The sequence below is a fragment of the Microcebus murinus genome, chromosome 15, assembly GCF_040939455.1.
Source record: "Microcebus murinus isolate Inina chromosome 15, M.murinus_Inina_mat1.0, whole genome shotgun sequence".
NCBI classification, from domain to species: Eukaryota; Metazoa; Chordata; class Mammalia; order Primates; family Cheirogaleidae; genus Microcebus; species Microcebus murinus.
Window position 1 is genome coordinate 46,919,686 of NC_134118.1, and position 14,017 is coordinate 46,933,702.

The 14,017-nt window shown below is 34.1% G+C and overlaps 1 protein-coding gene across 3 annotated transcripts in view; it reads right to left on the reverse strand.

Annotated features, from left to right (window-relative positions):
- Nucleotides 1-14,017, reverse strand: part of NAA15 (N-alpha-acetyltransferase 15, NatA auxiliary subunit) — a 74,860-nt gene that overhangs the window by 41,428 nt on the left and 19,415 nt on the right. For all 3 annotated transcript variants that reach the window (XM_076010612.1, XM_012766289.3, XM_076010613.1), the window contains exons 2-7: nucleotides 10,233-10,317; nucleotides 7,926-8,030; nucleotides 5,091-5,248; nucleotides 3,790-3,924; nucleotides 2,424-2,577; nucleotides 771-890 (exon numbers count right to left, since the gene is read on the reverse strand). In XM_076010612.1, the coding sequence (XP_075866727.1) occupies nucleotides 771-890; nucleotides 2,424-2,577; nucleotides 3,790-3,924; nucleotides 5,091-5,248; nucleotides 7,926-8,030; nucleotides 10,233-10,317 (757 nt within the window). The remainder of the gene's footprint in view (nucleotides 1-770; nucleotides 891-2,423; nucleotides 2,578-3,789; nucleotides 3,925-5,090; nucleotides 5,249-7,925; nucleotides 8,031-10,232; nucleotides 10,318-14,017) is intronic.

Here is a 14,017-nt window from a genome sequence, read left to right on the forward strand (position 1 = left end):
AGAGATGAGGTCTTGCTCTTGCTCAGGCTGGTTTTGAGGCTGCCCTTGAGCAATCCGCCTGCCTTGGCCTCCCAGAGAGCTAGGATTACAGGCATGAGCCACTGCGCCCAGCCTCATCTCTACTCTTTTTTTGCTGGTAGTCACGATTAACCATTCCTTACTGGTGTTTCTATGACATCTCAAGAATCTTTGCTACAAAGTAATCTGCAGCAAGAGGTTCCTCTTGTACATATCAATGGCTCACAAGTAGACCCCATTTAGAGAGGGTAATACATGGGCATGGGCACACAGAGAATCTCTGGACCCAAGTTTATTTGAATGATGGATATTAAACCCCTCTTCCCACAAAGGAACAGTGCTGCTCAATTAGCATGGCTACATTCATGTGACCCTGGCAGGTCACTGCTCCAGTCAGAGCTTAGCAAAGATTATGCTTGCTTCTTTCCTTCAGGGAGGTATCTCCATTTCTGTCAGTGGAAACTTCCCTTTCATGTTTTTCATGCTACTATGTATGCATTTGTGAATTTTTTCTAAAGCTGTTTCTAAAATTCTTTTCTCAACCATTTCTATGAATTTGTTGTCAAAGATAGGTTTAAAAACATGCTCAATCTGCCATATTAAACAAAAGTTTGCAAATGTACTTTTGTATTCAGAGTTTGAACCAATTCTTAACCAGTATTTTTCTAGTTGTACTTTTCAATGAATTAATAAGATATGTATTAACAAAATCAGCAATTAAAATTTACACAGTTAGTTTTAAACAATACTACCTGGTTTGAGTGCTTTTTCTAAGCCTTTGTAATAGGCCCAGTTTTCAGGATTTCTCTCTTGTAATCCTCTATAAACATCCGCAGCATCTTCCAAACGACACAGTTGTAACAGAAGTTCCCCTGGTTTAAAAGAAAAAAATTAAATATTTGAGAATAACCTTCTAATTTTAACTTTCCCTCAAACTTACTCTTAAAACCTCATTATAAACCAATCTTGGGAAGTGGATGGATCTGGTATCTTGAGTTCACAATTCTCTTGTTTACCAAGTTACTTTACTTCCCCCTTCTTTTTTTGAAGTTATATTATTTAGAGGTGCCATCCTCTTCCTCCAGGCCCCCTTCACACATTCACTGAACACACTGTCATCAAGCATCATGTATATACTCATCAAGTATTCCAGATATCTTCAACAGCCAAACTAACAACCCAATCCAATATCCTAACCTTATGATCCCTTAATCAATTACAAAACAATTCTGCTGTAGCAGCCCATAATCTCCCCACATTCAAAACCACCTAATAATCTTTGCCTTTTTCTCTCTCCCAACAACCAAATAAGCATCCTACTTTACACTTAACTTTCTTTTCTTTCTCCTACTTGTCTCACTAATCCTACCATTCAATCTCAGAGAAAAACCATTTCCTTTTCTTTAGGCCCATCAGCAACTTGTAGATGCATTGCTTGTTTTCCCTGGGCTGCATGACCAATCACATCCCTGAATGACATTAGGAAACCCCAGGTATCAAAATAAATCTCAAGACTGAGGCTCCCTCGTTTACCAATTTAAAAGCCTGGATCATTCCGATACTTTATTTGTTCTATACTTTCTCTTGAAGGACACAATTCAGATTAATAAAAAGAGACAGTGGTTTCACTAAAAATACATCAGCTCCTAAGCCACAGAAGCTTCAAACACTACTCGGGATCCCTTTTTCATACCCTTAACATGCTTCCCTTCATCAAAGGGATTACTTTCAAACCACTTCACCCTTGTACCCCTCACTCTCTGTTGCACCATCTGATAATAAAAATGAATACTTATTGAGGTCGAAGATCTTTTTTGTGCATTGTAGGATGTTTAGCAGCATTCCTAGCTTCTACTTATTAGATAGTAATAATGTCCACCAACCCTGCTGTGACAAACAAAATGTCTTTGAATATTGCCAAAAGTCCTCTGGGTAGCAGAAGTGCGCCTGATTTGAGAACCTTTGGTGCAGATGTTAAGAATATGGGCTTTTTCAGCTAAAGCGCTTGTGTTCAAATCCTAGCTCTAACACTATCTGAAAGACCCTTACTTAGCAAGTTTACTTAAGTTCTCTCTGCTTTAAAATGATGAAAATAATAATCTATCTCATAGTGTTCTGAAAATTGGATTAGTCAATGTGTGTGAAGCATTTAAAGAAAGAGTGTCATATTGAGTCATTTCTTTCAATGATTTTATTGTTCATAATTTACTTTTTACTATATTAACAATATCTATTGTTTAAATGTATATTTTCCCACATCACAAATTAATCAAAGTACATAAATAAGAAAGTTTTTCTACCATCAAGCTGAATTACATGCAATTCTCAGCAGGAACCAGATAATTTTCAGTCTTGTTCTTTGTCATAATTAAATATTAGAATAAATAACAATCTTTTAAAAATACCTTTGGTTTCTTCTACAGCAAGTTTATCACAAATCTGCTTTTCATAGGTACAAAGATGTTCCAAGGCTTCTCTATAAAGACCTGCTTCCCGAAGAACTTGATTCTGATATAAAAGTAGTTCACTATATTCATAATCCACCTTATCAGGGGATGTCTGTATACAGATATAAGGATTATTAACAGTAAGAATTTTATTTTCCTATCAGAAAATTGTTTACAACACTCAAAAATACTTAAGAATTCAAAGGATAACATCTGAATGATAAAACTAATTTTTAAAACAAATTCCTAAATATCTATGGAACTAAGTAAATTATGATAATATTAACTTATAACATTGAATAAAAGAATAATGCATAAGTCCTTGCATATAACAAATAAATGGGGAAGAAGGGAAAGCTCTTACATAACAGTAGAATGCCAAGTAAATCTAGAGGAATGATAGAATTAGGGAATCACATTTTGCAACTACCATAGTAACAGTTGATTCAGGCAAGAATCATAATAATGAATGCTAAAACTAGCAGTGAAAGTTTGATGAGGAACAAGTTATACAGTCTCAAATCATATGTAAAACACAAAGAGAAAAACAAATTTACAGTTGCAAATACCGCCTTGACCAAGTAATCAAATGAAACAAACAAATGTCATGTGCCTCTTGATGTAATGAACCAAGATGGACCCAACATCACTTCTATAGTTTACTGCCAAAACTGTGTAACTATATCTAATAATGAAGAAACATCTGACAAATCCAAATTAAGGCACATTCTACAAGCACAGCCCTATACTCTTCAAAAATATCTATGTCATGAAATCCAAATGAATTCTTCAAAACTGTTCCAGATTAAAAGTGACTGTGAAGAGAAATGATAGCTAAATGCAAAGTATGATTCTAAAATTGATCCTGGAGCGGAAAAAAAATTACTGAAAGGATAGAACTAGGACAATTAATAAATTCTGAATATGGGCTATAGATTAGTGATAGTCTATGACTGTTAAATTTCCTATTTTCATAATCTATAGGTATAATACTATCTATAGAACTGACAACTACACAGTTATTTTTAGAAAATACACACTGAAGGATTTAGGGGTATAAGATCATGATAGCTACAATTACTCTAAAATATGTTTTAGGTAGAAAATGTAAATAGATAAATACATACAGAGATTTTGAAGCAAATGTGTCAAACACTAACAATTAGTTAATGTTAGTGAACTCCTCTGTTGGAGTTCTTTGTACTATTCTTGCAACTTTTCTGTAAGTTTGAAATGATTTCAAAATAAAAAGCCAGACTACGTGCAGTACTTTCTTTTAATTATACTTAGAATTAGACCTAGTAAAATGGCTTCTGGTTATTACCTGTTGCGTTTTCCTAAATTCTTCTAAAATTTTTGCTGCCATTTCATAATCTTCTAATAAATGGTAAGCAATAGCATAACCTATCCATGATGCTCTCTGTGCAGGTCGAAGCTGAAGTAATTGATATCTCGTTTCCTTTAAAAGGGAAAAAAAACACTTTATCTTAGGCTTACAGTTAAAAAGCAAATGCTCCTTTCAAGGTCACATTAATTTATCCCACGACACTAAGCATTTTGCGCCACAATGCTAGGAATGATAATTAAAAATAGTTTCAAACACCCTTGTTTTGCAGCCTTATAGAGACAAATAAATATTTAATAAGTAGCATGTGAGGATGTGGTGGTTCATGCCTGTAATCCTAGCGATTTGGGAAGCTGAGGCAGGAGGATCAGCTGAGGCCAGGATTTTGACACCAACCTGGGCGACATAGCAAGACCGATCTCCAAAAAAAAAACTGAAAAAAAATCAGCTGGGTGTGTTGGCTATGGCCTATAGTCCTAGCTACTTGGGAGGCTGAGACAGGAGGATCGCTTGAGCCCAGTAGTTCAAGGCTCAGTGAGTTATCCGTACCACGGCACTCCAGCCTGGGCGACTGAGACCACATTTCTTAAAAAAAAAAAAAAAAAAAAGGCGGCACAAAGAAACCTCTAATATAATCTTATAATTTACTTATTAAAACCTTAAGACCAGATATCCTTCTTATTTCCTGATCAATTTACTCCAGGAAAAGAGACAGGATGGAAAACAGTACAAAGGAAAAAAATTATTCAAGAATTCTTAAAAAAATAGTAATCAACATTAGAGTTAAGATATATATAGAAAACAATTCAGTAGGTACTACCATTAAAAAAACCCCAAAAACAATACAGAATATGAGAGAGTACCTAAATAGATCCAAGACTGATTTAAGGATCAACACTGAAGCTACAAAAACATCATATTAGTCTCACTGGATGTAAAACAAAAAAAATTCCTTTCCAGAAAAATGTGGGTAGTAAAGGTTATAGCTGTGTGATAATACCAGACAAAAGCATTGTGTATTTGAGTATGAATGTTAATTTTTATTAAATTGATTAAATGAACCCTACACAGTAATACAAATCTGCCTCATGGTAACGTAACTTATTTTAAAGATCTGATTATTCTAATCATAAATACAACCTACTATGGTAGGAGGAAAAGAGCATTCAATGAAGTTATTTTCAAAATGAAATGGAAAATTTCTTTATCAAGAAGTACTTCAAGTTTTAAATAATAATATTTTCCCCTTAGAATAAAAAAAAAATCTCTATTTTACTTACCCTGTAACCCTCAAGATCTCGCATTTGAATCTGTAGTAAGGAAAGGTCCCTTAAGATTTGAAGATTGTCTTTATCCCATTTTAGTGCATTTCTGTAACACTTAATGGCTTCATCATATTTCTTGTCTGACCTCTGAAGAAGGCCATAAACATGCCAACCTAATGAATTTTAGTTAAGGATACAACCTACAAGTCAAGAAATACTATTCCAAATGATCTCCCAATAAACTTGGAGAACTACAGCCATATATAATATAAGCTTTAAAAAGGGGGATGGTAGGGAATACAAGGATAGAAGGCAGTTTAATACAGTAGAAGAGCACAGATTTTGGAGCCAGAGAAAATTAGTTCTAGCTTGCCTTACTAGCTCTGTAATCTTGGACAAGTCAGTCTTATTAAGTATCTTCAGTTATAAAATGTAAGTAAGTAGAAATGTAAATAGCAAATCATAGTAGTGACAACTAAATGGGATAATAAAGTGCTCACTGGCTGGCACAAAGTAAATAGTTAATAACTGTAAAGAATTCTATTATTAAAAGGAAAAAGAAGAAAGGGGTCTTCATGGAATTTAATTACATAAAAGCATGCAGATTTTCTTTTCTTTAGGTAATAAGGTCCTTAAGACAGCCTTTAGTGCAGTACAAAGTTCCTAAATTCAACCATATATAAAATATTCATTCATTCAACAAATATTAAAAATTCTTAATAATTAGGGTAAAGGTGATATGATCAAAACAGTCTCCTACATTCAAACAACTTAAAGTCTAGAAAGGATACAGATAAGCAAAATTACAGTGGGTTGTAAAAAGTGCTATAAAGGTAATATCCCACTTAATACAGGATAGATCCTTTTCACTTTAGAGCTTGATTACTATAAGTCACCCAAATCCACCTACCTTCAGTCTCTCTTCTTTTATTCTCTCCTGCCAAATTAATCTTTCTAAAACACACATACTCAAAAGGAAAAAAATCTACTCCCTTTCCAGAAACATAATATTTCTCATATCAGGCTCAAACTTCAATCTAACAACTTTTAGGCCACAGATCCTCAATAGTCACCAAAATACAGAATGTCTAGGATGGTATGTATAACTTATAACACATATTTACTATTACAAATTTTATTTGGAAAATAATCTTTGTTTTCATAATATAAATGACAAAGTAAAAATCCTTTCAGCTGATCAGAACATGGTTTTAAAAACCTAAGAAATACCACCCTTCAAAATTTGGCTCCCATTACCTATCTTCCCACTCCCTCTCATTTCTGTCACAATGTCCTATATTTCAGGTCTTTATCTCTCTTGAGCATTATAACCTTATAATTAACTGCCTCTAATCTTCATCTCCTAAAAAATTCCTACCCTGAAGGAGTTTAACATTGCTAAAAAGTTAAAGAAATGTATGTCCATCAAAAGGAACCCAATTAAATAAATCATAGTAAATACATATAGAACACTGTATAATTATTAAACATGAGGGAAAGATATCTATAACAGTCTTAGCAATTAAGTCCCTTGCTTATCTTTCTAGTCCTTTGGTCACTCTCAATTCACATACTTCTGCTTTACTGAGTTAGTGACAATTCATTCAAAAAGCCATAACATTTTATGTAATACTCGAAAGTGTTCTGTACTTGCTTCTAAGAAGTATCTTCCTTCACTAGACTCTAAGTTCCTTGAGAGCAAAATCCATATATTTTTTTCATATATACTGTGCCAGGGGCCTGGTAAACATTTTAAATTTTGCTAAATGTTTCAGCACTTATAATGTTAGCCCACAAGGTAGGTATAGAAATATTTGTTAAAACAGACTATTTAAAAAACAGCAACCCACAATTTTTTCTCTATCTTCCCTCACACATTTCTACTTGCTCCCACCCTCATACTTCCCTAAATAAAATTTATCCATTATGGTACTTAACATTATCAAGGACTATGTTATATATTCCATCATTAAATCTTTATACCACCATAATGAGGTGGGTATGATTTTACACATGAAGAAACTGAACCCTAAGATCACATAGTAAGAAAGAAGTTTTGAACCCAAGTGAAGCACACTCCAAGCCTACACGACAAAAGCCAGTGCACTACAATGCCTCTTTAACATTCCTTATTATATGTTATAACATATAATATACCAACATTATGACCATCATGAAACTGCACGCCTACCTTAGTCCATTTGGGCTGCTGTAACAAAATATCTTAGACTAGGTAATTTATAAATAACAGAAATTTACTGCTCACAGTTCTAGAGGCTAAAAAGATCAAGGTGCCAACAGATTCAATGTCTGGTAAACAGAAAGGGCTTGCTTTCCATTTCAGAGATGGCACTTTCTAGCTCTGTCCTCTTATGGCTAAAAAGGCAAACAAGCTCCCTGGGGCCTCTTTTATAAGGACACTAATCTTATTCATGAAGGCTTCACACTCATGACCTATTCGCCTCCCAAAGACTGCACCTCCTAATACCACTGCACGGATGATTAGGTCCCAAGATATGAAGGGATGGGGTGACAAACATTTGGACCATCACCATGCCCCCCTTTTATAAGAGAGGCAAAAGTTTTCACAGATATTTGTAAAGGCATTTATCGATGAGATAAAGGTAATGTTAAGACATGGTAGGTATGTAAAAATGTATTGAGTAGGTATATAAAATGTACTGGTAGGTATATAAAAATGAATGAAGGTAGTTGCTGTTATTCTATTTATAACAGAATAATTTCCTCTGGAGTTGCATAATAAGTAGAGTCTAAAACTTCTGATTTTCAAATTGCTACATTAGCTCAAAATACCCCACTCAATCCTTAAATATATCTCAAAAAGGATACACACATGACTCTTCAAGTCATTTCTCAAACCTCTACGAACCAATTCATAAGCTTCTTCCTTTTTTCCCAAACAGTTCAATGTTAATCCTTTCATAGCCAGGGTTTCTATTTTTAAAAACAAAGAAAAAGAAGAAAAGATTAAAAAAAGGAATTAAACATTAAAATAACTGACAACAAAAGGTAACTATAATCTCAAAATACTATATTATCCTAAGAATTAAAATTTTCAAGAAGAAAAATATAAAATATTTTTAAAAATTGACAAACCAAGTAAACACAGATTTCTAGACTATTCTCAGAAGGCTTTCCCAGATTTTTTTAGATTAAAAGAATACAAAATGCATGTACATCTGACTAGAAAGATAACCCAGTAATTCATATTCAGACAAGATACACTCTATTATTGTTCTTCAGGAGAATTCCATGGGATGACTTTATATAACTATTTCATTAAAATATGAAAAACTTTATCTTGAAAACAGACTATTTCTGTGAACCTACGTTATGTTCAATTCACTCTACAATAATTAAAACACATAAATTGCCTACACTTCTGGCCTTCATAAATTTATTTTAAAATGATTCTTTGAGATTACTATTAAATCTACATGCAAAAGATGTCAGAAATCTGTCATTAGCAATCAACAGATTAAAAGAGAGATTTAAGGGAAACTAAGTTTTCAGAAAAGAAGATTTCTAATTTTATGTGTACCTTATGAAGCATAAAGGAATAAAAAATATTCATTATTATTTACTGGCCTAACTTTTAGGACCAAAATTTATAATGTACAGAAAAATTACTTAGGTATAAAAATATGATTAAAGGTATAATTCTCAGGAAGAGTCAACACATACTGTTTAAAAATACATTCAATGAAATTATGATACTTTATATGCAATGTGATTTCAGATATGTTCAAATATGAGGGGAAATCACATTTTAGAAACAATGAAATAATATGGGAAAAACTGCATTTTAGAAACAATGAAATCTGGTACTCTTCTGTACTGAAACTATTGTGATTACATTACTAAAAGTCACTTTACCAGTACCAGCCACTTTAGAAATGAATATAAAATAACCTAGTATCCAGTTGGCCTGCAAAAAGATATAATTTTTAACAAGGAAAAAAAATATATAAATTTAGAGACTTTTACCTCCACTGCTTTTCATCTCCAAATAACTGCAGTCAAAGTATAAAGTAAAACTCAGTCAAGGCCAGGCACAGTGGCTCACACCTGTAATCCTAGCACTCTGGGAGGCCGAGGTGGGCGGATTGCTCGAGGTCAGGAGTTTGAAACCAGCCTGAGCAAGAGCGAGTCCCCATCTCTACTAAAAATGGAAACAAATTAATTGGCCAACTAAAAATATATAGAAAAAACTAGCTGAGCATGGTGGTACATGCCTGTAGTCCAGCTACTTGGGAGGCTGAGGCAGAAGGATTGCTTGAGCCCAGGAGTTTGAGGTTGCTGTGAGCTAGGCTGAAACATTCTAGCCTGGGCAACAGAGTAAGACTCTGTCTCATTAAAAAAAAAAAAAAAAAACACCTCAGTGAAAGTAAAAAGTATTGTAAATGTGGACAAAAAGTGAAGAAGTTAATAGAGAATTATTACTCTCCCCTGCCTCTTCAATGCTAAGAGCACATTAACAAATTAATTACTAAAGAGTCATGTTTCCTAACTCTGTATAAATCAGACCTGCAAAAGCTTATTTTGCTTTGTTTCTTCACAAGTTTAGCCATACATTCCCCACTTACTCTATCTATAAAAGTCTCACCATACAATCGTCTACCTTCATATAGTAAAAGCCAGTAAATATTCAGAGCATTACAATATATAAAGCATGTCTTGAACATGCCTTTGTCTTAAAAAACTAAGATACAATATATAAAAAGATGATAATTCATAAGCAAAAAAAGCAAAGGGTCACTTTCTGAATGAGCTTATTGTCAAGCATAAATTTTCTTTAGCTCAACCAAAGTTCTAAAATAAATTTTTCTTATAACAGTATTTTACTTAAATAAGCATATTACCATACCAGGTTCTTCTGCTTTCCCTATAGAGCTAAAATTCAAAATAGGAATAAATCAGAACTCAAGTAGAACATGTTATGTTTTTGACATTAAATTCAAAATTCAGTATTAAATTCCATCTTCTCATAGGAAGATAAAAGAGTCCATTCTCAAAAAAAAAAAAAAAAAAAAGAGTCCATTTGCTCTGAAAAATAGTTAAGTCAGCTAGGAGTAATACAACCTAATAAGAGAAGGCAGGCAGGTATGTAGTAAAACCTTATCTACTTGCACTTACCTCCATGCTCTGCAAATTTGGGATTTGAGAGGATTTGTTTACAGAATTTCAACCCATTTCTATACTGTTTATGTTCATAACATCTCTGTCAAAACAAAAAGAAAATCTTGAGTTTGGCAAGAAATGCAAACTACTTTAAGCTCAATGTTAAACTTTTTATTCTGTTAAATACAAAAGAATGTTATTTCCATATTCTTCTAAATCCCACTAAAATGCCACTAAAAAATACACAAAGTTCAATTACAAAAAGTAAAAGCAAGACAAAGGGACAGAATATAGATTAGAAAGAATAAGAAAAACATAAATTCAATCCAAAAGGGCAAACAACTGAGTGATGAAGTGAAAATAAAAAAATAAAAGGTATAGACATTATATTTTAGAATAACTTTTTTTATTGAAGGAGAAAAGCTTTCAAGCAGAAAGAATCATACACGTGCAGTAAAATAAATGGAAAAGAAGACTCACACCATGGCACATCATATCAAAATTTCAAATCCTGAAAAGCTCTTCCAGAGAGGAAAAAAACCAAGTCATATAAAAACAATCTATAATCAGAATGACACTGAACTTTTATTCCAAAGTAAAAATGAAATACTGCTGAAAGCTAGAAAACAAATATACAGCCTTCCAAATTCAGAATGAACAAATTAAGTTTCAACCTGCAATTCTATAACCAGTCAAGTTACCAATCAAATATAGTTGGCCCCCATAGCCATGAGTTCCACTAACCTCAGACGGAAACTATTCAGGACAAAAAACTGCATCAGTACTGAATATGCCCCCCCTTTTTTTCATCATTATGCCCTAAACAATATAGTTTAACAACTATTTATACAGTATTTACATTGTATTAGGCATTTTAAGTTATCTTGAGATGATTTACAGAATACTATATGCAAATACTACACCATTTATATCAGGGACTTGAGCATCCCTGGATTTTAACATCTGAGGGAGGTCTTGAACCAATCCCCCCAGATACCAAAAAGACTGTATATGAGCAAAATGACATTTTAAGGTTTGAAGAAAGCTAAACTTTTATCCCCATGTTCTCTTTCTTAGAAAACTATTAAAAGAAATTAAAATAAATTTTTAAAAAGAAAATATGGGACTTAGTAAGTAAGGAACCTAATACAGAAAAAAGGACTAGAAAACATCCACTCCAAATTGGAAGTGGAAGCCAAAGGCTGCCACAGAATAAATTTACAGCAAGAGCAAAACTGGAACTGGTATGTATGCCTGACAATATGGGAAACATTATTTATAAGCACATGACAGAAATATAGGCACATCTGGGGAAAATGAGCAATAGATCTACAGAAACCCAAGCAACTGACTAAATGAAACAGATTAACCTCAGGATAAACAAAGGCTTGTATAAGAAAGGATGTGTGAATAAGTGTAATATTTGGCTTAATAGTTAATGACATATGCATAGTTTTAATAAATATTCAGTACTAGCTTATCAAAAATTGTGATATAACTATATTGGGGGAATGAGGAAAATAAAAGTGGGCAAATGTGTGAATGAGGAAGTCTGAGTCCTCATTTTCTTTTTTTTTTTTTTTTTTTTTTGAGACAGAGTCTCGATTTGTTGTCCAGGCTAGAGTGAGTGCCGTGGCGTCAGCCTAGCTCACAGCAACCTCAAACTCCTGGGCTCGAGCGATCCTTCTGCCTCAGCCTCCCGAGTAGCTGGGACTACAGGCATGCGCCACCATGCCCGGCTAATTTTTTTTTTATATATATATCAGTTGGCCAATTAATTTCTTTCTATTTATAGTAGAGACGGGGTCTCGCTCTTGCTCAGGCTGGTTTTGAACTCCTGACCTTGAGCAATCCGCCCGCCTCGGCCTCCCAAGAGCTAGGATTACAGGCGTGAGCCACAGCGCCCGGCCTGAGTCCTCATTTTCAATAACCTGAAGTCAACAAATGTCTAAAAGTTACATATTAGGAAACAGTGATGTATTATTAAGCAACAGGAAGTGAAATACCAGAGAATATATAGGACTGGGGTTGTTTGATTCTGCAGTGGGAAGGCAAGGGGGCAAGGGAAAATAGGGAACACATTTTTTCATCATAAATCTTCTTGTGCTAGGTATCAACATATGCTTTCAGGATAAAAAGTATTTTTTAAAGCACTGTGTTTATTACAGAGAAAAAAATCTCCACCTGAAAGATATAATAATTAATGCCAGAATTCACTCCTGGACTCAAGTGATCCTCCTGCCTCAGCCTCCCCAAAGTCCTGGGATTACAGGTATGAGGACTGCACCTGGCCAGTTTGATGGTTTGTTTGTTTGTTTTAAGAGATGGGGTCTTGCTATGTCTCCAGGGCTAAAGTGCAGTGGCTATTCACAGGTGCTGTCATTGCAATTCACTGTCATAAATTTAAATGAATTTTACTCACAACTTTTGAAGCAATAAATTCAAAATCTGGGAGGGATATTTAATACAAGTGATAACTACATTATAGTAGAAAATGTGTAACAACAAGCTGGGAACAGTGGCTCATGCCTATAATCTCAGCACTTTGGAAGGCAGAAGTGGGAGGATACCTTGAACCCAGTGAACTATGCTCATGCCACTGCACTTCATCCTGGGTGCTGGAGTGAGACTCTGTCGATAAAAACATAAAATAAAAATGCATAGAAATAAAACAAGAAAAATTTAAGATTTTTATAGCAAACTACAGAGTTTTTCTATAACCAACTATGTACCCACTATCTCTACTTTGTTGTTTTGAACCTCAAACCTAATATATCTAAACACAACTGATTTTCTTCTCCAAAACTTATTCTACACCACGTCTTCACCATCTCAGACGCCCTCCCCTCAACTCAGATGATTAAGCAAAAGTCTAATCATCTTTGCTGCCTCTCCTTCCCTGCCACTTCTATCCTCTATCAGCCCCAGTTTCTCTGCAATAGTTTCCTAACTGGTGCACGCATTTTCTCTGCCTCCCATAATCAACTATGTACTCAGCAGGCACAGTGATTTGGGGGATAAGGAGAGGAGAGCAGAAGCAGTTACTTGGGAACTATCATTAACCATATGTAGACAAAGAAACATATTAAAACTAAGCAACTAAATGCAGTGTTCCTTTTTAATTAGCAGAAAGCCTAAACATAATTTAGTTTTCTTATAATAATTATAATAATAGTAGAAAGCATTAAAGGAAGCTATGATGTAAAGATTAACATAATTAAAAGGAATGCCTTTGACTTGTTGCTGTTTTCCACAAACTAAATGCATATAAAGAAGAGTGTAAGTGTTACTATTCATAAAACCATCATTAACTTTCTGAAAATTTATTTCTGTGAAAATGTAGTTAGGTGACTACCATTTTTGGCATGATAGAGTGAAAGGCTGAACTTGCCCTTCCACCATAAACAAAACTGGACAAAATATATGAAATAACTGTTCAACAGGAGGTTAAAAGATTATGAACCAAGAGAGAGGGAAAGAAACATAATGAGCTCTGGAAGTGCCAATGCTTTACACCTGGAGGCACTTTCTAGATCACTGCACAGGAAGAAGGATCCCAATCAGAGCACAGCAATCCACAGAGTTAAGAGACAAAGATTGATGTTCAATTAGGTTGAGGTACTTTGCAAGGAACAGAACTGAAAATGATAGAACTTCCCTAAGAAAGAGATTCGGAAATCTGCACAAGATCCCCATTTGTCTGTTGTTGACAACTGCTGAGTACTAAGTTTTGCATATGTAGGATGAAACTTCATGGGGCCAAAGAATGACCAGGAAACAGTAAGTTCAACAATTTTCAT